General features: G+C 36.3%; 1 protein-coding gene across 6 annotated transcripts in view; it reads left to right on the top strand.

Annotated features, from left to right (window-relative positions):
* MON2 (MON2 homolog, regulator of endosome-to-Golgi trafficking) overlaps positions 1–22,707 on the top strand; it is a 73,794-nt gene that overhangs the window by 40,936 nt on the left and 10,151 nt on the right. For 3 of the 6 annotated variants that reach the window (XR_005104581.1, XM_037390135.1, XM_037390140.1), the window contains exons 21-31: positions 1,216–1,218; positions 1,413–1,523; positions 2,328–2,503; positions 5,715–5,877; positions 6,394–6,687; positions 7,453–7,651; positions 8,986–9,614; positions 14,512–14,655; positions 15,210–15,227; positions 15,471–15,599; positions 17,499–17,689. Coding sequence is in view for 5 of the 6 variants with exons in the window: in XM_037390135.1 (XP_037246032.1) it covers positions 1,216–1,218; positions 1,413–1,523; positions 2,328–2,503; positions 5,715–5,877; positions 6,394–6,687; positions 7,453–7,651; positions 8,986–9,614; positions 14,512–14,655; positions 15,210–15,227; positions 15,471–15,599; positions 17,499–17,689 (2,057 nt within the window). In the remaining variant the exon portion in view is untranslated. The remainder of the gene's footprint in view (positions 1–1,215; positions 1,219–1,412; positions 1,524–2,327; positions 2,504–5,714; positions 5,878–6,393; positions 6,688–7,452; positions 7,652–8,985; positions 9,615–14,511; positions 14,656–15,209; positions 15,228–15,470; positions 15,600–17,498; positions 17,690–22,707) is intronic. The other 3 variants (XM_037390137.1, XM_037390136.1, XM_037390138.1) reach the window with 3 other exon arrangements.

The raw sequence follows: 22,707 nt of genomic DNA, 5'->3' as shown, positions 1-22,707 counted from the left end.
GAGATCATCTCCACATAATCTTTTATCTAGGAGAAGAAATTTGGATACTTGGGGGGTTTAAAGACTTGAGCAGAGGCATCTCTTTTTCTTCTCTTTTTTTTTCCCTTTCCAAGACAATAACGTTCACCATCCACATCTCGGGACTCTTTGTTTTCATCTAGTAAGCAGTCTGTTTCAGTCTGCTATCCATTGTGGGTATTTGTCACTGTTTTGTAGGAAATACACAGTCTATTTAAATTTCTTTTAAAGTACTGCCCTATTTCCTTTTAAACCTGTCACTGAGGTACAGTAAGGAAGAAGAAGAAAACACCAGCTGCAAATTCAATTAAATAGAACCTGAGGGAAGAATTTGTTCTCTGTCTCTGGAACTGATTAGCTGGTCAGATTCAGAGCATCACGAAGTAGTTAAAATTCTCTTTTTCTTATATAGGGTAGCAAAAATATAAGTAATTCAGGAAAGTAGTTATTTCTTGTCTGCATTTTGTAACGTGAAGCTAGCTTTACTTCATTGTCCTCCTTTTCAGTTTGGTTAGTGGCTGATAAGGCAATGGTCCATAAAACCATCAGCCTTCCTTATGATCCTGCCTTGGACACTGATTCTGGATTCTCACACCATCTGAGCTAGGGCTGGCAGGGTGGGTGGAAATAATTATGTAGAGGTCAATGAAACATAGACTTATTTGTTTGAGGGTGATGTATCATATATGGGAGTACAGTTCATACTAGGTATCTATGCAATGGATTTGCACAATGTTTTACATTTTTCTATTCTAAAAAAAGCAATTAACAAAACTATTAGATTTAGATAACTAGAAGACAAAGAGAAATGAAGACAAACGTTTGAAACTTAAGCTTGAAATACTGTTCACTACTGTTTTGTCAAGTTTTTGAAATAATGAAGTGTAAAGCTTATTCTACATTCACTATGTACTTTTTGTATTTGAGAATACAGAAGAGCAGACACTTTCTGTGTTAGCTACTGTCACGCTAAACAGTGCGTGAAAGATGAAACTGAGTTTTAACTTAGCCTTAAGCTACTATACATATGAGAGTTTCAGGCATTCATTGAAGAGATGTTTGGTGCTTTTTAATCAATCATTATCTGAATTAGCAGTTAATATATTCATTTTGGAAAATATATTGGCTTGAAGTGCTGTGGTTTTCATTATGTTTCCTTCTGTGTCTTTCACTGCTTCCTATTGCTTCCTTATTCAGAAGGTATGTCTGTCAAAAAGATAAACATTTTTTTATTATTAAACCTAATTTTATCATCTATAGATATATTGTATTGTTATAAAAATAATACCTATGTACATTCTAATATAATTAAAATATCCATTTTTTTATATTACTAGTATTCAAATCTTGGTTAAATAAAAGTGACTTTAAACAAAATATTGCTGTGTTTTCAGGTCTGTCAGCATCCAAACTCGAGAATGAGAGAATGGGGAGCAGAAGCTTTAACTTCTCTCATTAAAGCAGGACTGACATTCAGCCATGATCCTCCATTATCTCAAAATCAGGTAAAGTAAGTTTAAAAGCAGCTGCTTTCCTCCTTTTCTGGAACTTAAAATGAACATGAAATCAAAATCTTCCCTAGAGGAAGTTTTCAACAGTTCAACGAATAAGAGGCATTCATACAGCAACTTTACTATTGAGTTTATAAAGCCTACAGCTGTAATGTTCAGATGTAACTATTGAGAATCACCTTATGCATTCTAATGAACTACTCTCCTTCCTTTTTCAAATGCGTAACAAAGAGTAGTGATGCTTGCATACAATGTCCGTTTGTTAGAACAAGTTATGGATCACCCTCATGAGTGCAAAACGATTCCAGAATGTTTAGAAGTATATATGTGATGTGATGGCAGGTAAAAAATAAATTGCCTAACCTCCTAAATCACAGCTATTTAATCCATTATTAATAAAACGTTCTCATAATTTTACTGACGTTCAATGGATAGTTTTTTCAAGGTCTCTTTAGTAGGAAGCTGGGTCTAGCCCTGCTGGGTGAGCATAAAGTTGCATGGTGGTTTTTACAGCAGCATGCTGTAGTTACTTCCTGAGGGACCTGGAGGACAGGTTGGGGGGAGGGGTGGTTGTCAGGGAGGAGGAGAAAAAAATTTAGATCTCCTGATGAGATCCTTTAAAACAGTTGTTTAGAAAGGCCAGTCTGACACTGAATTTGAGCATGTAATGAATGAGTTACTGAATTCATTTAATAAATCTTCAGTTGGTACTGTATGTTTTCACTTGCTATACGTAAAAATAATTAAGGTTCAGTTAAATTTTAGCATCCTTAATATGGTTTTTTTGTTGACTTTTAGAGACTGCAGTTGCTTTTATTGAATCCACTAAAGGAACTGTCAAACATCAGTCATCCTGATATCAGGATCAAGCAGCTGGAGTGTGTGCTACAGATTTTGCAAAGTCAGGGTGACAGCTTAGGACCTGGTTGGCCATTGGTGCTTGGAGTTATGGGGGCAATCCGAAGTGATCAGGGGTAAGTGGTGGAAATGAAATTTAGAAATCATGTAAGGTAAGAATAATAGAAATAATTCTGCTTTTTTTTTTTTCTTACTTTAAGAGCCACTTTGATAATAGCCATAACTTACATTGTCATTTGTAGCCTGTGAACAATTTTATTCAACGCAAATATACCTTTTAATTTGTCCTGTAGCACACTTTTATTTTACTGAATTAATCTTTCAGAAGACCACAGTAGTATTCCACTCTATGCTCTCCTGTGGTCAGCATGCAGTATACCCTGAGGAGTACTCCTTGCGCCAATTAATTTGATGTTAACTAGCTGCTGGACATAGCTCTGGTGCTTGCAGACAATTCTGTTTGTCTTAGCTGTTGCTCACAGTTCCTCTGTTCTTTCTTTTTCTTCTTTAATCTTTGGGTAGTCTCTAGTATGTGTTGTCGTCTGAACGCTCTCTTTTTCTGTTGAAGCCTTCCTCTCTAAATGGCTACTGGTAGCACAAGGATGGAAGTTTATTTACTTGCTGTGGGTGAATCCCTTGACTGACTAACAGCTGACTGTTGCCAACAGAGAGGGAATGTTACTGGACTGGTTCTCTTGCCCACAAGGGAAAGCAAGAGGTGAAGTTGCAAGGAGTATTTTTCAAATGAGCAGTGAAATGAACATCTGCCCCTAGAACTATAAGCACCAAGAACCATACCCATACATTTAGACCACATTATTCCTTCTTTGGTGCTAGTCAAGACTAGCACCAAGATAGGTCATCAAATAACTCTGGTATCAGAACAGTTCACCTTGGCGTATCTCTTTCACCTCACCTTAGCTTCTGGCCATACGAAGACCTCCTAAAGCCCCTTGAAATGCTTGAAGGATTTGGTGTTGTACCAGCATTGTTTGCTCTGGCAGTAGTACTCAACAAAATCCCCAAGGATGTTGACGTTCCTGGTTGTGAACATCCTCTTTTTGGTAACCGTGCTTCCTTTGGTACCTGCTGTTCCCACAGTGAGTGCGGTGTGTTCTGTGGTTCCTACATGCATGTTGGTTTTCACTGTTGTTAATGGATGAGAACCAACACAGATTCCTTCTGAAGACAGTCTTCAGATCCCGTTACATTTTAAACCCATGCCTCACTGGCCAGTATCTCAAGATGTTACTAAGATCTTGTATAATATCTTCATCTCCTCCTAAAAAGCGTATAGAATAATCTACTTTTCTTCAACTACGTAGTACTGTTTGCCCACATCGTATCAACTACAGAAGGGGGAAACAAAATCAAGCAAGCTTCCTTTTTGTTGGGAAACAACGGAATTTCTTACCTCACTTACAGCTGTGAGTGCAAGATGTGGGCACTGTTATCATACTTCATTATTAAACTTACTAACCGTGAGATTTTCTTCACAAATGTCTTCCCTCTGGTCAGTGAAAATCCTGGATTCCAGGACAGAAACCCTTTTACCTTCTAGGAGAACTTGCAAAGCTGCTATAAATACAGAAGATGCTATTTGAGAGCCAGTGATAACATTGGTCACTTCTTGATGGTGTGGTACTAGCCTGCCAAACAAAAGGAAGTCTGATTTTTGAAGATTTTTTCAACGGGATGCCCCTTTTTATTTTAAGGATAGATAAACCCTGATCTTAAGTTTTCAAGCTAAGCTTAAGTTTCTTGCATTTGTGTTTACCTTTCCATGCCACCTATAACATCAAGGACAGTTTTACCTTTTGAAGAGCTGTATTGCTGTTGCCGTTTGCGTGAAGGACTTTGAAACCTTCCTCCAAACACATAGTAGTGTGGGACATAAATTGGGAAATGAACGGTTTTAAATTTGTTCTAGCAGCCTTGCATTTGAAGATTGGAAAGAGAGTTTACTTTCCCATTAACTCAGCTCTTCAAAATGTAGTATAACTGTACTTCCATTTCCTGCCTTCTTTCTCTCTTGGGAGTCCTTGAAGGTCACATACCTCTGGAACTTTGTAGTGGAGGGGGAACTGCAGTTTCACTTTATAGACTCCTGTAATGAATATGAGAGAAGGTGGTGTATAAGCGTTTCCTCCATGAGTATAAAGCAGTGATAAATCCTTTGATCTTATGTGGTAGGATGGGTGTCTCTCTGCAGTATGCATCGTGTTAGAGAATTACTAGTTTTACCATTATGGTCCATGTGAAGTTTCTTGTGCATTCCTCTGGCTTCTCCCATATCATGTTGGCTGTTACGATACAGTGGAAATGGCCCACCTATGATTTTCGTTTTGAATTAATTGAAAAAATTACTATTTTATTTAGAATTCTGAAATATGTAACTGACACATCTGTATTCTGATTTTTTCCCTGCGATATGTATTCTGAAGGACGCTAAGTTTCTGTATCACAAACTTTCTGAATTTTTTATTTCGTATGTTGAATATTAAGCATGAAAAAAACCTACTCTTTAGTGAAATTGAAATGCATCTTCCCTATTTTGTGTAATCTAGAGTCCACCAATCCTTTTGGTTCCTTCATTTTGTGTCTCACTAAACAAGGTTTTTGTTTTAGATGACTGTGCTGCTTCTGAGAGCTCCTTTTTATAAACCTTTTCTATGCTAATTTTTTTAATGTTTGTATTAAGAATTTGGTTCTGAAGGCAAAGTATTTATTAAAGATCTATTTAATGGCAGATATTTTGAAAAGAATTTGTCTAACATAATGTAGTATTGAAGCAACTATGACTACCATTACATTAGCATGAATGTTTCCTAATATATAAAAATGCATTTTGCCAACCTGTTTGGCATATTTTGAGTAATTTGTAACTGCTGATACAAAAAATTGTTCAGAACAGCTAAGATTATCATGCTTAAACTTAAGCTTTGTTTTTTCCATTGTTGCTTTTTTAGAATGTTTTAGCTGACACATTTGAACTAACAAGTCCCAGAACTCTAGAACAGAGAAGTGGATTTCACTTTATAAAAAACTAGCTGAGGACCACGGGAGAGTCTAAACTTCGACTTCACTAGCTAATTAACAGTCTAAAATACATCAGAATTGGAAGCTTGAACTTAATGTTATATCTCAAAAAACCCTTTGAAACATTTGCATTGTTGCACATTAATGTCAAAATATTAAGTGGATTTTTTTCTTTTTTTTTTTAATAATGCTATCTCCTGTTGTATCATATTCAAAAAGTTGCTGTGCTTTTGAAGAAATTTGAAATGAGTGTGTGTGTGTGTGTTGTTTTTGTTTTGTTTTTTTAAGAGAGTCCTTAATACGGACTGCATTCCAGTGTCTTCAGTTGGTTGTGACAGACTTTCTTCCAACAATGCCATGTACTTGTCTACAGATAGTTGTTGAAGTTGCAGGAAGCTTTGGACTTCACAATCAAGAGCTAAATATTAGCTTAACTTCAATTGGTTTGTTGGTGAGTTTTATATTAACCTACAATGATGCTGCTTCTGGCTTTTTCTTTTTTTTTTTTCTTTTTTTTTTTTTTCTTAAATGAAAATTTATCTGTAGTCAATTCTACAGATGAAAGCAAAACCTATTTTTTGAGTTCTTACTGAACTCCTATGCTGGAGTTCGGAATCATATGTAAATTGAGTAGGCACAATTTATCTTTAATCTGCATGACTCCAGGGTTAAAGAAATAGTACTGTGTTGTAAGCACATTCATCGCTGTCTTATTTTTAATATACGTTTTCCCTTTCTAGTACTTCGTGTATGACTGGGGCATGAAAGCTGAGGCTAAGAAAAGTACTTTCTGCATCTCACAGTACTTATGTGCTGACTGTCTTCCATCAGTACAGGGAAATTAATATCTTGATGTACTTTGCAAAATGCTTTTAAATGTGAAAATGAGAAACAGTTTATTTCATGATCATTAAGAGCATTGTAATATTTTTATTGTACAACAGCATATGTCTTATTTATTTTGTAGTGGAATATTTCAGATTATTTTTTCCAAAGAGGTGAAATAATTGAAAAGGAGCTAAACAAAGAAGAAGCAGTGTTGCAGAAACAGGCAGAAGAAAAGGGAGTGATGCTGAATAGACCTTTTCATCCTGCATCACCGTTTGACTGTCTTTGGTTATGCCTGTATGCCAAACTTGGAGAGCTGTGTGTGGATCCCCGACCTGCAGTTAGAAAAAGCGCTGGGCAGACATTGTTTTCTACTATTGGTGCTCATGGAACTTTGTTGCAACATTCAACATGGCACACAGTAATATGGAAGGTATGATGTGTAAACTTTCACTGAATATTTTTTAAATTGCATTCATATTTTAATAACCATTGACATGCTATTTTAATATCAATTAGCTAGTTTATTAAGACTTTTTAAAGATAACATATGGTGGCAGAAGTCTGATTTCTTAGGTTTTGTGGGTGGTTTTTTACACTGTCTCTTCTCTGGCCCTTAAAGCCTCTTATGAAATGTGATTTTTGTATCTTCATGAGTTCTTTCTTACTCAGGAGTTGGATAAAAAGGCTGTTCCCTTCCTATAAGAATGAATGACTCGTTTCTTTGTGCAAAAGTATAGAGACGTTTGAGGGTCATATGATTGGACTGATCTGATATTATTATTGATCTGTTGTTGCTTTGTGCTCTGTTTTGGCTCTTTTTGAGAGGATCTGTCAAATACCCTGTTCTAAATCACAGTCATGTTGGGTTATACCTTACGGAAGAATCAGGCTGTAGTTGAGTCTGCAAGTTGTATCTGTTGAGGTATCAGACATCCACTGGTTTGCTAACTTCTGTTAGTGGTAACACTGCCCTCAGTGGTTTTGATCATGCTGTTTCTAACCCTTCTCAAGTAAACAACCGTTGACTGATCCTTACTCTCACCTGTTGCAGGGACTGTTTAGAATAAGAGAATTCTCAAGAAGACACAGTGACAGAAAGGACAATGGAAAAAATTACTATGTTTTGCTATTTTACCATAAATACAACTATGTTATTTGAAAAGTTGCTTTTTTCCTCTTTTTCTGACGATTACAGGTTTTATTTCACCTGTTGGATAGGGTTCGAGAATCTTCCACCACAGCTGACAAAGAGAAGATTGAATCAGGAGGAGGCAACATTCTCATCCATCATTCAAGGGATACAGCTGAGAAACAGTGGGCTGAGACATGGGTATTAACACTGGCTGGAGTTGCAAGAATATTTAACACCAGGAGATACTTACTGCAGCCTTTAGGTAAAGTTTATACAATAACTTTAAACAGTTATTGAAAGATACAGTAATAAACTTTCTGCTTTTGTATTATTTTTTTTTTTTCAGTGAAAGTACTGGGCAAGAATCTTAGCTTAAAAATGTGTTCTGTTGTGTCTCGCCTTAAGTGTGATGAAAATTACAGAGTTTTTAATTCGTGTTCCTTGGGGCCAAAAGTTATAAGTACCAGTTTCTTCTTCTCTATGACAGTACTTGAAATTAAATCTCACTAGTCACAATTCTAGGTGCCAAATAGCTTTAATTTCTGGTAGCCTGATAACAATAATAATTTCTCTGTTCTTTTGGTTGTCAGAACATATTTTTCCTCTTGTCTTTCTAAGGTTACGCAGTACTTGCCTGGAACTCTTCTGTAGCATCAGTGTGTCAAGTTTAGCAGTGTTCTTACAATATGAAGAGATCTCACTTCATTCAGTGAAGTACTGAACATTTATATTGTTCAGTTGTATGCAGTATTATTTTACAGTAGCTTGGTAAATGACCTAGTGTTTAATTTCTTTAAGGAGAAAGGGAAAAAGAAGCAGGGAATGTATAGGTTGCAAAGAAAATTCCCCACTACATCAATATACTTTCACTATCCCATAGTATGCAATTAATACATATATGAACTAGAAATAAGTTGTGTTTTATTTCATTTTGGTTGTTTTTGATACAGATATCAATACATGAATAACTATCAAGGGTATTGCTGAAATGTAGTAGATTTTAAATTATATTAGACCTGAGTTAAAATTGAATAAAAAACTAAAACATTACAGGGCTGTTTTAATTATTCAAACCCTGTAATTAGTAACATAGAAAATTGAAGGTTAAGGCTAAATTTAATGAAAAACTCAAACTCCAAAAATCTTTCTCCACAGTACAATTATCAGAGCATTTTAAAATAAATTCTTTATAACTCTATTGCATGACTATAGATTTGACCCTTAATTCTTTGTGTGTACTTCACACTTTTTGAATTCAGCAGGCATCTGGTATGTATAAGAACAAATCTGTTTCACTATCCTGAATAAAGAAAACATTTTTTTCTGATATGGGATGTGGTATGTGATTTTTTTGCTAGCAAATTTGACATGAATTTAGATATATTATTTCTTTCCTCATATTTCATGTTCATTCTTTCTGGTTACAGTTGAACTGATAATATTCTGAAATTCATCCAAGCCATCACCTAACCTCATGACATTTTTCTGTATTAGAGTAACAAGTACATGAAAAGCCTTCTAGAGACAGGGTGGATGGGAAGGGGAATAGGAGGACAGTTCTAAGTTAATTTTTTTGCTCTTTCTTTTTTTAAATAGGAGACTTTTCCCAAGCCTGGGATGTTCTTCTTGATCACATCCAATCAGCAGCACTCAGCAAAAATAACGAAGTTTCCTTGGCTGCTCTGAAAAGCTTCCAGGAGATCTTACAAATTGTTTCTCCTGTCCGAGACTCAGAGAAACCTGATACACCACCGGCTATCAACGTTTCTGTACCTGTGGTGGTAGGGACAACAACTGCCACTAGTATTGGCAGATCATTCATGAGAACTGATTCCATAGGAGAAAGAATAGGAAGATACAATGGTTCTGAACCACCTGTAATAACAGATGAGATTGAAGATTTGAATCTTTGGTGGGCAGCCTGGAACAGCTGGTATAGGATTGGTTCAGAAAGTACAAGGCCTCCAATTACTTGTGATAAATTGACTTTCATTCCCAGCCAGCCTTTTCTTACAGCTTTAATTCAGATATTCCCAGCTCTTTACCAGCACATCAAAACTGGTTTCAGCATGGATGATCTGCAGAAGCTGGGTGTCATTTTGCACGGTGCTGTTTCGGTTCCAATCAGTTCTGATGCTTCCCCTTTCATCCTTCCATCTTACACTGAGGCAGTTTTGACAAGTTTACAGGAAGCAGTGCTTACAGCTTTAGATGTTTTACAAAAGGTAATAATGTGACTTCAAATGCGTGGTGAAAAGATAAACTACACCGTGTCTCAATTTGTCTTCTCAGAACTATAGTGTGGTGACTCAAACATGAATTTTTATATTATTTGTAATTGCACAGTGTTATTGGAACAATCAGATCTCCATTCCTGGTGCAGCCCAGGTGCTCATCATTGAAAAGAATGGTGTAATCTTTATGAAATCCACTTTTGCTTGATTGCAGAAATACCCTCAGTGTTGTGCTGTGTTTGTAGCCATTTACTTGTCTGTCTAATATTAAATTATTGTACTGTACGAAGGTCTGTACATAGAGTTGGGGGAACAGTCCCACAAACAGTATTCCTTACGTTGCCCAGGTACTGCCATAAACAAAGTCAAGAACAGTGATCATGAGAACTTCGAGTTCATACAAAATGTAATATATAAAACGTCTATGGCAGACCGCCTGCCTTCTTGCCTCTTGTTAACCAGTTGTTTAAGCAGAAGTGCAGCATTTTCCTTAAGAAGTTCCTACTATAGAACTTACCCTCAAATAGCACCTTTCCTGGAAGTGAATCTATAAACAACAGATTAGGGTGCCCTTTTTCTGCATAGTTAAAAAAAAAAAAATTGCTTCTTTCTGGAGTTGTAAAATATCTCCTTGCAAAATACAGTGTTCATTCAGAAAACTTGTTTATTCAAAAGAAACAAAGCTGATAATGATTGGGATCATGCATTTATATTGTGCTGCTTTAAAAACCCCGAAGCTACAAATTTGCCCCAAAAAGCCTACTCAGGAAATGCTAGAGTGAAAGCTATCCATGTGATCTGACTTTATTCCTTTGGGCTTTCATTTTATGCCTACTTCGCTTAGCTGTGTGGTCATGCCCCTGCCCGCCAACTGCCCCCAAAAGGATCCTGCCCCATTTCGTTCACGGAACACGTGGTGCCTACAAAATGAGCAGCAATTCAGTATCTTGTTTTCTTTTTGCTTCATGTGGATTGACTTCTCTCATACTTACTTAAACCCTAGAAGCAAGGCAGATTCATTACCTTGCAGTCATTTCTTTAGTTTATGGGTTTAACGAATATTCATTAATCTATTTTGAGAACAGATGTGTAAGGTTAGAAGTTGGTATTAAATCTCAGTTTTGTGTGTGGGAATATAAATAGCGAAGTTTTAACACCAATTGTATCCACTACATTTTCATCCTTTTCCAGTCAGGCTTGACCCTTTTGTACCCTTCCCTTTACAGCAGGTCAGCCCTGCCCTAGTCCTGTTCTCCCCACTTACTCCATGTATTCATCTCTAAGATTCTTCTGTTTCTTTGCTGGTCTCCTTATCCAGGTGTTCTTAGTTCCCAAAGGCTGCAGGCATTTGTCCTGCAGGTTTCCTGGAAGAACCCCCATTTGTGATTGGTTTTCCTCACAATACTTTCATACCTCCAGGGTTGGGATTCTAGCCCCGTGTTGGGTGCCAAAAAGAACTGTCATAGTTTAACCCCAGCTGACAAGTAAGTACCATGCAGCTGCTCACTCACTCCTCCCACCTTGCAATAGGAAGGGGAGGAGAATCAGTAAAAGGTAAAACCCATCAGCTGAGATAAGAATAGTTTAATAATTGAAATAAAGTAAAAAAGAAAAAAAAAAACACACCAAAAAGCACAAAATCAAGCAAACAATAGTAATCGTAATAAAAAGCAGAGGGAGAGGGGAATGAAACCCAAGGAGGAAAAAACCAAAGTGATATACAATGCAGTTGCTCGCCACCAGCTGACTGACACTCAGCCAGTCCCCGAGCAGCAATCAGCAGCCCCTGGCCAGTTCTGCCCAGTTTCTATACTGAGCATGACGTTCTATGGTATGGAATATCCCTTTGGCTAGTTTGGGTCAGCTGTCCTGACTTTGCTTTATCTCGGCTTCTTGTGCACCTGCTCACTGGCAGACATGGGAAACAGATAAGTCCTTGATCTAGGGGTAAGCACTACTTAACAACAACTAAAACATTATTCTCATACTAAATCCAAACACAGCACTGTACCAGTTAAGAAAATTAACTCTTATCTCAGCCAAAACCAGGACAGTATTAGTGCTTTTCAAAGAAGGGGTTACCAGAGTTTTTAAAAGGAGGAAAACCTGCATGTTTTTTATACTCTTGATCTTGTCAAGATGTTAAACCGGTTTAAGTAAACTTCAGCTAAACAATAACAAAAGCAATAACTCCCCATGAAAAATAGAGATATCTCTATTCCCCTGTCCCAATATAAATAGTTAGTATGGCAGTTACAAGCCTCTGCAAATACAGATTAAGCTGGGGTTAAACCACGACATGGATTTACATAGGAAGGTACCTCAGTTTATACAGTAGCTCCCACCCTATCTATAGTTGTATTACTAACAAGCCAGCACTGAAGTCAATCAAAAAATAAGTTTAAGTGTATTTGGATATCACTAAGTTCTGTGAAGTCATATGATCGCTCTTCTTGGATATATAACGCGATACAATTCACATAACAAGGCAGGCAGGCAGTGCTGGTGTGGAGCAAAGGCTGTCCATCACGTGGTTTTGCTGGAGGCCACAGTATCTTCTTCCTCAGTTGAAATGAATTAATATTCTCAGGAGTACTCACAGGAGCTAGTGGAATGGTTAAAGGAAGAGTATGTAAATATTTTCCATTTTCTCTGAAACAAAGTATTTCTAAAATATTTGCATGTGGGATCAGATTGAGTTTTGTTCTTTGCTGATAGGGGAAGATTTGGGTCAGTTCTGATTTTCTAAGAAGTTCTGGAACAACTTGTAGTTGGAATAGCATGAAAAAACCCCAACATTTTTAAGACTGAGCCTCTGACTGGTTTAATAAAGAGATTTTATGATGTGATTGCACTAGTAAAAGATTGCAACTCGGGAATATAGCACTGGAAGGGAACTTTGATTCTCCTTTCAGACTTCCATGTGTTGAGCCCATTTTACACTCCTTGTTTTGTTCTTAATTTTATTTCTCATCAGACCTTGTCTTCTGGACTTTCACGGCTGTAGTGTAGCTGCCTGCTTCATCACTGTAGCCTCAGCTAAAGTTTGTACACAAGTGCAAATTCTCTTGATTATTCTCAGTCCCTCCCTACGTTAACTCCAGGTCAACCCTGCAGTGAGCCAGCTGGCTCATCAAACAGAGGAACGCAGATACATGCTTGGGTGTCAGACACATTTGAATTCTGCCTCTGTAGGCAGTATGGATGCAAACATCTTGAGCGATGAGTGTGGTAGACTCAAGGCTGTATTTACACATACCGACAAAGATGGTAGAGAATTAGCTACAGAAAACTGTAAAAAAACCCAGTAGTCTGACAGTAGTTGCACTGGGAGTTGTTAGATAAATCTGAACTATTAAAAAGTTTGAAGGTTAGTACTAGAATCCTTTAAAGCATAAATTTCTGAACCTAAAGTACCGTATCAATTTTTACAACAAACAGTTGACTGCAGAGTATTTTATTTTAGGTTTTGGCTGTGTTTTACTGTTGTCCAACCATTACTTTTTGATTTATACATGTCTCTTAAGTATGTAAATAAGTGCACTTCATGCAGTAAATGGTACTTTGTTTTATAAGCATCTCTTAAAGATACTTTCAACATCCTTAGTGACACATGTGACTTTTAGATCAGCAATTAAACCTTTAGTCTTCTGCCACACAGGTGAATATCTAGGATCTAAGCATCTTTTCCAGAAAAGAAGTATGGCTTTTTAGAAGGAGTGCTGCGCTATATTCATAATGTTGATTAAGCTTTTTGAGCATTAGAGAAGAGTTTTGAATTGCAGAAAGCTGAGGAAAAGCAAAAGGCCATTGTGGGTCACAGAGCGCTCTACTGCGAGTTGTAGATTGCCTGAAGGTTGCACCTAGGTCTTAGGGTCATCTAGTGATGACAGTGCCTGTAACCCCTGTTGGCTTGCTCCCTCTCATGGCTGGGGACTCAGAATATTTGCTAGCCCGTCTACTGCCACAGCTCATGACACAGCCCCAGCATGGAGGCTGCACTCAAACAGCTTTGGAGCAGCTGGCACCTTGAGTGAGTTCAGCCACAACTTGTCATGCGTGATCTGTGGTTAATGAAAAGGGGGGGTAATTCCTCCCCAGAGGAAAATGACAGTACAAGCACAAGGTCTTTTTGTGGAGCAATAAATAGACTGTTTCTTGAAGCTTTGAGAGGAGAGACTTTGAGAAGAAAGGCAAGACATTTAAAATGACAGAAAATAATTAGGAGTAACTTCATAGAATCGTTGTGTTTGGCTTTGAAAATAAAAGCCCCAAGATTGCCTTGGGATTTGTATTGCAACAGGAAATCATTAGATTACGACAACGTGGTATTTCATTGACATCTTTTAAGTATATCACCCTTCGTGAAATGTTTTCCATTTTAAAGCAAGATTATGAGTTTCAGCTATACTAAAACCATATCATCCTCATTTTATTTATGTTCCTTTCTGTAAGACACAATTTTATCTGCTTATGAAAACCTTGTATGAATTACTTCTGAGATTTAAATGTTCTTTGAAGTAGAACTTAAAGAAGATGTGGCTGAGACCAACAGACAGGACTTAACGTAGGCCTTATGCTTTGCTGTCATGTCAAATCAGAATTTGTGAAGAAGAGATATCTTTCATTGGACAAAATGAGATAGCTGTATTTACTAAGCTATATATGCCCAGGTATCTTGCTACTTACTTTACTTTAATAGAATAACAAAACTTATGTTCCTTAAACTGTTAGAACTATACACTGTCTTTTATACAGCTCTTGCTGTACAGACTCTTGCATAGTCTTATATGGGAATTTTTCTTTAGGAGCTCCTTGTACTGATGCAGATTTTTGAATACAAAAGTTCAAAATACATATTAAGCTTTTGTATTTTCTTTTGGTATAGGCTATATGTGTGGGCTCAGAAAGTATGCAGATAATGTATCCTGCAATCTTTGACCAGCTGTTGGCCTTTGTAGAATTTTCCTGCAAGCCTCCACAGTATGGACAGTTGGAAACAAAGCATGTTGCGAATGCAAAGTATAATCAGGTAATTAATTAGAAATCTCGCTTGTTTCACTTGGCTGGTGAACTGAATTCAGTTTCAGATATAGGTCGTTTTGCAAGATGCATTTATTCCATCTGGAAAAACTTTGCTGTGCATGTTGTACAGTATAATATGTTAATTTATTAGTTGTTTTTTTGAAACATGCTTTTGTTATCTTTGTTTGCTCCCTTTGGATTCTACTTTGCTTTTATAGATTGTATTCCTCTGTGTAGGAAGGGTCATGCCTGGACACCAGACATAGTGAATGTGTCTGAATTTTTCCAGTGAATTAATCTAAAATAACTTGTCCTACACGTGATACCAAATTTAGTAGAAAGACATAATAATTTTGAATGGAGAAAATTCCCTCATGCTGCAAGTTTTTTAATTGCACGTGCTGTAGAGAAATGGGACATGTTCAGTAATTCTTTTGATCTGTGTACTCTGCTGTTCACTAAGCATGAGCATCTGATTCAGTGTAATCAAAGAGGTAACTATTATGTATGTATTAATTCTTCTTATTCTGTTTGTCCTGCAACACAATGGAATCACACTAGATACAACTATTTGCACCGGTGAGTTAAATTTCCTTACAGATTGTCCTAATGTAGTTGTCTTGCCTAGACTGCAACATTTCTCCTACTTAAATGTACTTTACTTCAGTGTAGAGTACATTTCCATAGTCAGACTACACTGTATTTGCAGTTTTGTTGCTTGGACCATATTCTTAGCAAACCTTGCATGCATTAAACAGAAAGTTCAATGCAAAACATATGTTTTCACATATAGTTCAGTAATTTACTGATTTCTTTTCCTAGGCGGAATGGGTAGCATTGAATTATGTACCGTTTGCTGAGAGATCATTGGAAGTTGTTGTGGACTTATACCAAAAGACAGCTTGCCATAAAGCTGTGGTAACGGAGAAGGTTCTTCAGAACATTATTAAGGTAAAAGTTTTTTCTGCATACGCGCTGAATTTAATGAGCTCATATTGAAAGTCATGAGTTTTATTTTGAGCTAGTATTGATAAACACTTTCTGGGAAGCCTAAAGCTTTAGTAAACAAATGGAAATTTTATGAAGACACGCAGAAGGTAGTAATTTCTTTTCAAGCTGCAAAAGTATTGATTAGCCTATATGTATTGTTCTTTAGCTGGATAATGTCAGCATCAGTATTTCACTGTTAAGATAGAAATTAACAAATGTGTTAGACCACAAAGTATTAATCTTTTAAAGTATTATGCACCTGAATCTGATAAGCAGGCCTCTTGGTAAACATGGCGTTGAAGTAGAGACCAGTTTCTGTAGAGTGACATATATGCTTTGTGGACGTGCGCTCTAGCTATTGCTTTTGATTTTTTAATTACTTTTGTGTGTCATTGATGTAGCTATGAAATGTTACAGATGCACGAATGTGCCTTTAAGGAGAAATTACCAAACTCAGCTTCTTTTTTGACCTTGTTTCCATTTTAGCAAAATTTTTCGTAAATAATAGTAGTAGTAGTAAATGTCTGGGGGAAAAAAAGAGATGTATGCGACCTAGGTTTATTTGTAATGACTTGGCTGACATCAGGTTGTTCCTGTGTAAAGATTTAGAAACCCGAATGTGCTTTAAAATAGTTACGTGGTATTATTTGGAATCTGTTATGAATTAAATATTTGTATTTCAAAGTTAATGCAGTTGTTTTCCACTTCTGTTTTAATGGGATAGGTTAAATTGATATAAACACTACTATTCTTTAATGTTCACAGTTGATAATAATGTGATTCTTTGCAGTAGATGAAAATTTTAAAAAATTATTTTTCATGTCTCCAAAACCCATGTTGATAGTGGAATTAGATTTGACCCCTATGAACAACAGCAGCAGCAGAAAAGATTCTGTTTATCTCTAGGGTTAGATCTTAGCTCTCATAATAATTTTGGACAATAGAGAGTTAATTACAGTTGGTTCACACTTGATAGCAAGAGTGAATCTTTCCTCCCTTTGCTTTCCTCAAATGAAAGACCTCACTAAAAGCATTGGGAGCATATGTGTAATACCTGAATTCAGTCACTGTGTATTTGAAATGTAAATTAAATAATTGGTTTTCCAAACTTGGTATCGGGTTCAGTTAGTTTGACTAACAATTCTAAAATGAATACGTACAGTGTAAATAGCACAAATGCTTAATGTTTTTAAACTCATTAATTACTTTCTTTGATAGATAGAAAGACAGCTTCAATATCTAAAAGGCTTAAAATTTGCTGTTTTCATCTGCTATACATTTGAGTTGTATTGCAGCCTTTATCTTAGAATTTCACTAACTCTTTTTGCTTTTAAACTTCCATGTGGTTTAACGGTCAGCAACAACCAGGTGTCTTGCAGTGGTTATGTATACAGTTCAACTTTTGCATATTAGGAAAAGTTTAATGAGGCTTTTTTTCCTATACCGTGTAAGCACTTGGGATAGCTTTCTAGGAACGGGACTAAACTTTCCAGAATACACTTATGATAATGAACTGGCTACAGTCTGTTAGATGTTAGGAAAGCCCATTTATCAGGTTTAGCAGAAATGGTGGATGGCAATACAGAAAAAGAAAATTAGTATGTAATTTCACAGTCTAATTGGTAATGGATCAACTCTGACTTCTAACCATGTACTTGGCAACAGACCTGTGCTTTAGACAGCTGGGATATAAATCATCTTTATAATTACATTTTTAAAAGAACATCTCGTATACCAGCAGAAAAGGAGGGAGGGATGTGTACTATCATCTGTGACAGTGTCTGCCAAGAGCTTCTGCAGAAACCTGTCATATTCTTAGATTTGTCTGAGCAACTATAAATTTTAACTTTCTTTTTGCAGACACTAAGAATACCTCTTAGTCTGAAATATTCCTGTCCTTCTGAAAGCACATGGAAGCTAGCTGTTTCCTCTCTTCTCAAAGTTCTCTCTATCGGACTACCTGTTGCGAGGCAGCATGCATCTTCTGGAAAATTTGACAGTATGTGGCCAGAGCTGGCAAATACTTTTGAAGACTTTTTATTCACCAAAAGGTAAACACAGTTTGTTTATTTATTTATTTATTTTAGTATTTGTAAATGTGTCAGTAGAGTTCTGTAAAAATAGCCTTATCTGTAGAGATATTTGATATCTAAAAAATATTTTAATGAATGAATGAAAAATGTAACCAGTCTGTCTACTTCAAAAAGTGTAGAAAAGTAGAAAAAACTTTATTTAAAAGCTGAAAAGTCAGAGCATGAAGGGGCTCAACTGACCTTTGAATACAAGACATAGCTATTTTGACCAGGCCAAGGAATTCTGTATGGACTCCCAAGGATATTTACTATTGATTTGATAAAGAATTACTGATACATACTCAATTTGTTCCTTTTTTCACTTTGAACAGAGTTGCAACAATGATTTTTTTTTTAATTTTTTTTGAGTTAAGGTGAACACCATTAACTATATTTATTTTTCTTGAGTTCCATCCTGAAGTAGTCAACTTACTATGGATTTTGGAAAATTACTTCTTGCATTGCTATTCACTTAGAAGCCCGTAGTTTTCTTGCACTTGTTTCTACACAGGTAAATTGACTGCACCTTAATAATTAACCACACTTTACTTACAATACTTTGTGAAAAGTGTAGCTAAATAGTCAGGTTTGTAACTAGGCAGACAGGCAGATGTTTAAGTACATCCATAATCTCTCAGGAATGGAATGCTGTAGATGTGTGCAGGTTGAGAAGTCCAGAAGTGGAAAATAATAACAATCAGAGACTTAAACAATCTGATCTATTAGTTTGTTTAACCAAAAGAATATATCATTAGGAAGACATGATATGTCTTCAGAATATTCTAAAAGATTGCTCTAGAGAAGAATTTTTATTGTCCCTTGAGAATGGGTAAAAATGCATTTCAGTACAACAATATAGTCTGGATTAGACATTAAGGAAACCTTTTACTGTGAGGAAGGTTAGATATTCTAGAAGATGCTTAGGAGCAGTATGGAATTTCCATCTTCTGTGAACATCTATGGGTAAACATCATTTAGGAGTTGTTCAAGTATATCTGATAGTGTCTCCGATTAAAGGACAATGTGGAATATGAAAAATTTAATTCTCTGATTTTCTGCGTGTATGTTGATTTCAGTAACAAATTAATCTTTCTTTTTAATAGGTACAGAAGAACCCGACTGTTTTCTAATGTTAATATGTTCTGTATTTGTGTGTGCATAGTTTGTAAACACACAAAAATTAGCAACCAAGCACAGCTGTATTTACTAATGATGAATAAATAGCAGCTTGCCCCAAACAGATAAAAATAAATACTAATAAAACTTAATTTTAGAGACAAATCCATTAGTGAAAATATTTGTAATAATGAATGGTTTTGGAATGTCATCAATAGGGTTGCATGACAATTTAATTAAAAACTTTTCTTTTGTTTTTCCATTTACTTCGTAGAAATATTATTGAATAGTAGGAGTACCTTAAGATAAAAGAGCTCATCGAGACTACATAAAAGACACTTTAATCATGCAAGTTTTTGTTCTCATGCTTCACTGTTTCTTGAATTTAAAATAATCTTTCCAATATCTGGTTTGGCTTTATTTTTCAGCTACAGTTAGTAGTCCTGCTTCCATTCTGAGACAGGCAGTCCAGATTAATTAACACCCTATAATCAATATAACTGTTGGGAATACAAAATTAAAATGACGGTTTTTGAGGTTGTTGTAGAAGATTTTATGTTCATTTAGAAGTTATTTTGGGAATATGAACTACTATTTGCTGTAAATGAATTATTCCTACATATCTGCAAAGCAGATGAAACATAGTCATTTTGCATGTTTTTAGCTGATTCAGACTGGCACTGCTACAGTTTTTGAATATTAATCATTCATAAATCCAGGGAAGTAAAATTATCACAGATCTTCAATGTAATTCAAGATAATCCACCTTTATCTGCATGACCTTTTTGGCCAAATATGTTGTCTGTTTTTCTTAATTTACAGCAAGTGATTTATACTTTTCTTGAAAGTTATTCCAACCATAGAAATTCCATCTTAACGTGTTGCCTGCTAGAAACAATCACTGTTGGCATTAATTCTAATAGCTTTTGCCAGCTGTCATACATGGGTGAATATTCTCTGGAGGTAAAGGAAAAATAGTACTTCTGTGAATATTTATGATGCCCTACAACTTGTCTATCTTCGCTTAAATGTTTTCTCAGCTTTAGAGACCAGAGTGTATTCTATGATTTTACGTACAAAAATGTGTTTTAGGGATCAGCATTTTCATCAAAATTAAAAATGTTCTCAGAGAAGTTATATGAAACTTTTCTGTTCTCTTATGTAGAAACTTTAAGGTTCAAAAGAATTTAAAATATTAAAAATAGGCCAGAGGTTTATAGAACCTATGGCTGTAGCAGGATAATCTGGCCTGTGATTATAATTAATGGCCATTATCATTACTGTTTTCCGGGCTTGTTATGAGTAGGTGATTTTTGCTGATGTAGTTGTGTGTTTATATGGCTATTGAATGTCTGGTTTGGGGTGTGGGGGAGGTTTTTTGCCCCTTTAGTGTCCATCTTTTTCTAAATAGCAGTTTGTCTTCCCAAGTGCATGGTTCTCCTACTTACAGTTAGAGCCCTGACCCTGTAGCTTTAGGACAGATAACCCTCCATCAGCCTGAGCCTTGTGGTCCTAAAAAAAGTTAAATCTGAGAGGGGAGTACATCTGCCTCATGCCAGTAATAGCAGTCATTTCTCCTTTTCTTCATCCTCTTCCTCCTCCTCCTCCTCCCCACAATGCTCCTGAAGTGTGCCTCTCTCTCTGTGATGCAAGGAGGGCTCTAGAGATAGCTGTGGAAGTTCCCCACACTGAGGTAATTTTCTTCTGATTTCCTTCAGTTAAGTCCTCCTGCACTTCTGTGCAAGATGCTGTGAAACTAGCCATGGCAAATAGGGCAACCTGTCCCTTTTGTGCTGAAATTAAATTGTGTGTTTTAGTGGATTGTAATTGCAGTATAGTCAGTCTCTTACATTTGTAGTTGTTCCATTTCTAAGTAAATTGAATTCAGAATTTTCAAATTTACTGTATTGTCTTTTCTATTAGAACTGTAACAAAGAAAAATTTATGTTAATCATAGTGGTGTCTTATTCCAGAATAATTTGGGAGAGTCTATTCACTGTTTTGAAAATAATAGCTAAAATTTATTGCTGAGTTGAGGTGCATGTCAGCCTTCAGATTATAGGTGAAGGCAATGGGAATGCACTTTCCAACTGTCCATGTTGGTCCTTTATTTTAGGCCATGTGATGTAAGAACTGTTTTCTGGTGTGTTCCTTGATTTTTTTATATTAACAACGACTTGTGTTTTTTAAAACTTTTGGTAGTACTTGGTTTTTTTGTCTGTATCACCAAAATCAATTGACCAAGCTACAGATGAGAAGATGAGAGCACTCTGTGCTCTTAGATTAGTGACTTGTACACTTTACTTGGTTTTCGTGACCCTGCTGACCATAACTGCAGTTTACTGCAACTGTGAGTCAGTCACCCCTGGTGGCTTTCCAACTTGCAAATATGCCACGCAGGACAGGGGGTTTATTAAGTCATGTGCAGAAGTGTACTAATCTGGCTGCACTGCTGAAGACCAGCACGGATTGAAAAGGTTCTGGCGCGCAAAGAATTTGGAAAATACAATTCAGAGACACCCCAAGAGGCTCTCTGTGAGACAGAATAAAAGCATTACTGCATTATCTAGATTTTTACCATTATCCAATGTATCACCCCTTATGACAGGAATAGTTAGATATATCCAGTTAAATCTGAATACAGTTAGAGCTGAAAATTGACTTTATGCCAGCGTTCTGTAATTTTTCCTCAGCTCTCTGCTTCAAGGAAACTGAAATATTTTGGCACAAAGAAACTTCCTTTTCTTCCTCCACTCTTGTATGCTTTTTCATACTCCACACTTTCCACTATTTAATGTTCTACATGTTCCATGCTATTATCTTCCCAGGCTTCATGCAAAGCTAGGTAAATATCTTCCTTTTGTACTCGCTTTTCAGACCTTTATTCTTGAAAGCTGACTTAGCACTGCTGGGATGGTTCTAAAAATGAAACGCCTGCATCTCTGTAAAACTTGCTAATGTCTGATTGAAGTCAGTCCACCGAGCAACACTGCATAACAGATTTGGCTAGTTTTTCCCTTTACCGTTGTTCATTAAAATATCCCAGTGCATATTGTCTTGGTTTTGTATGCACATTCTCCAAGTCTCTACCTGGCTGAGGATAGAGTAGAAAGATAAAAATCTATTTCACTGATGTTCTTAATTTTTAATCAATATTTTAAACATTTTTCTAGTCTGACTCATAGTTCTTCTAATCGCTGTTGTTCTAGAAATTGCTTCCACCGGTGAAACTGAGGTGGCATTCGTTAGGCAAGCGGTCACTGTGGTTAGAACCCTTAAACTAAAGCACTGTGAATCTCTGTGTTTAAAATAGTGAACCTCCTCTGTGTGGTCTTGCCTCTGCCTTTTGGACGGGAACAGGATTTCAAGCCAGCTATGGGGCTGAATGTGAGGAGATAGTCAACTCATGTTTAAAAAGTACAGATCACAGCAGAAATGGTCTGTGCCACTTTGTACATCAAGAAATTTCAAATATAGCCAAAAGAGCCCAGGTACAGGAAGAAGGAAAATGTTGCTGTCATAGAGGATTAATGGCTTCCAAGCAGTAAGTTTCAGGGTTGTTTTTGTTGTTTTTCTTTAAAAAGCAAACTACAGCTGAGGAGGCTCAATAATCTTGATTTTTATGATAAATCAGAACGACATTTAAAAATTAATACATTTAATGTAACTTAATTTAGATAAAATTGTCTTTTAGTAAGGGGCTGGTCTGTTTATTATTTCATATCATGCTTCTTTCCCAGAGGCTTTCATGGAAGCATGTCAAGCCATTATATAAAATAAAATTCAACAAACGTGTGTGTATATGTAATTTACTAGAGCAGAAGTCTGTGCTTACATGAGGGAATTAAATCAATAGCCTCCAAAAAGATGCTTCAGAGCAG

Source organism: Falco rusticolus, chromosome 5 (assembly GCF_015220075.1).
Source record: "Falco rusticolus isolate bFalRus1 chromosome 5, bFalRus1.pri, whole genome shotgun sequence".
NCBI lineage: Eukaryota > Metazoa > Chordata > Aves > Falconiformes > Falconidae > Falco > Falco rusticolus.
The sequence above is the reverse complement of the archived record's forward strand: the minus strand, read 5'-3'. Positions and strand labels throughout refer to the sequence as shown.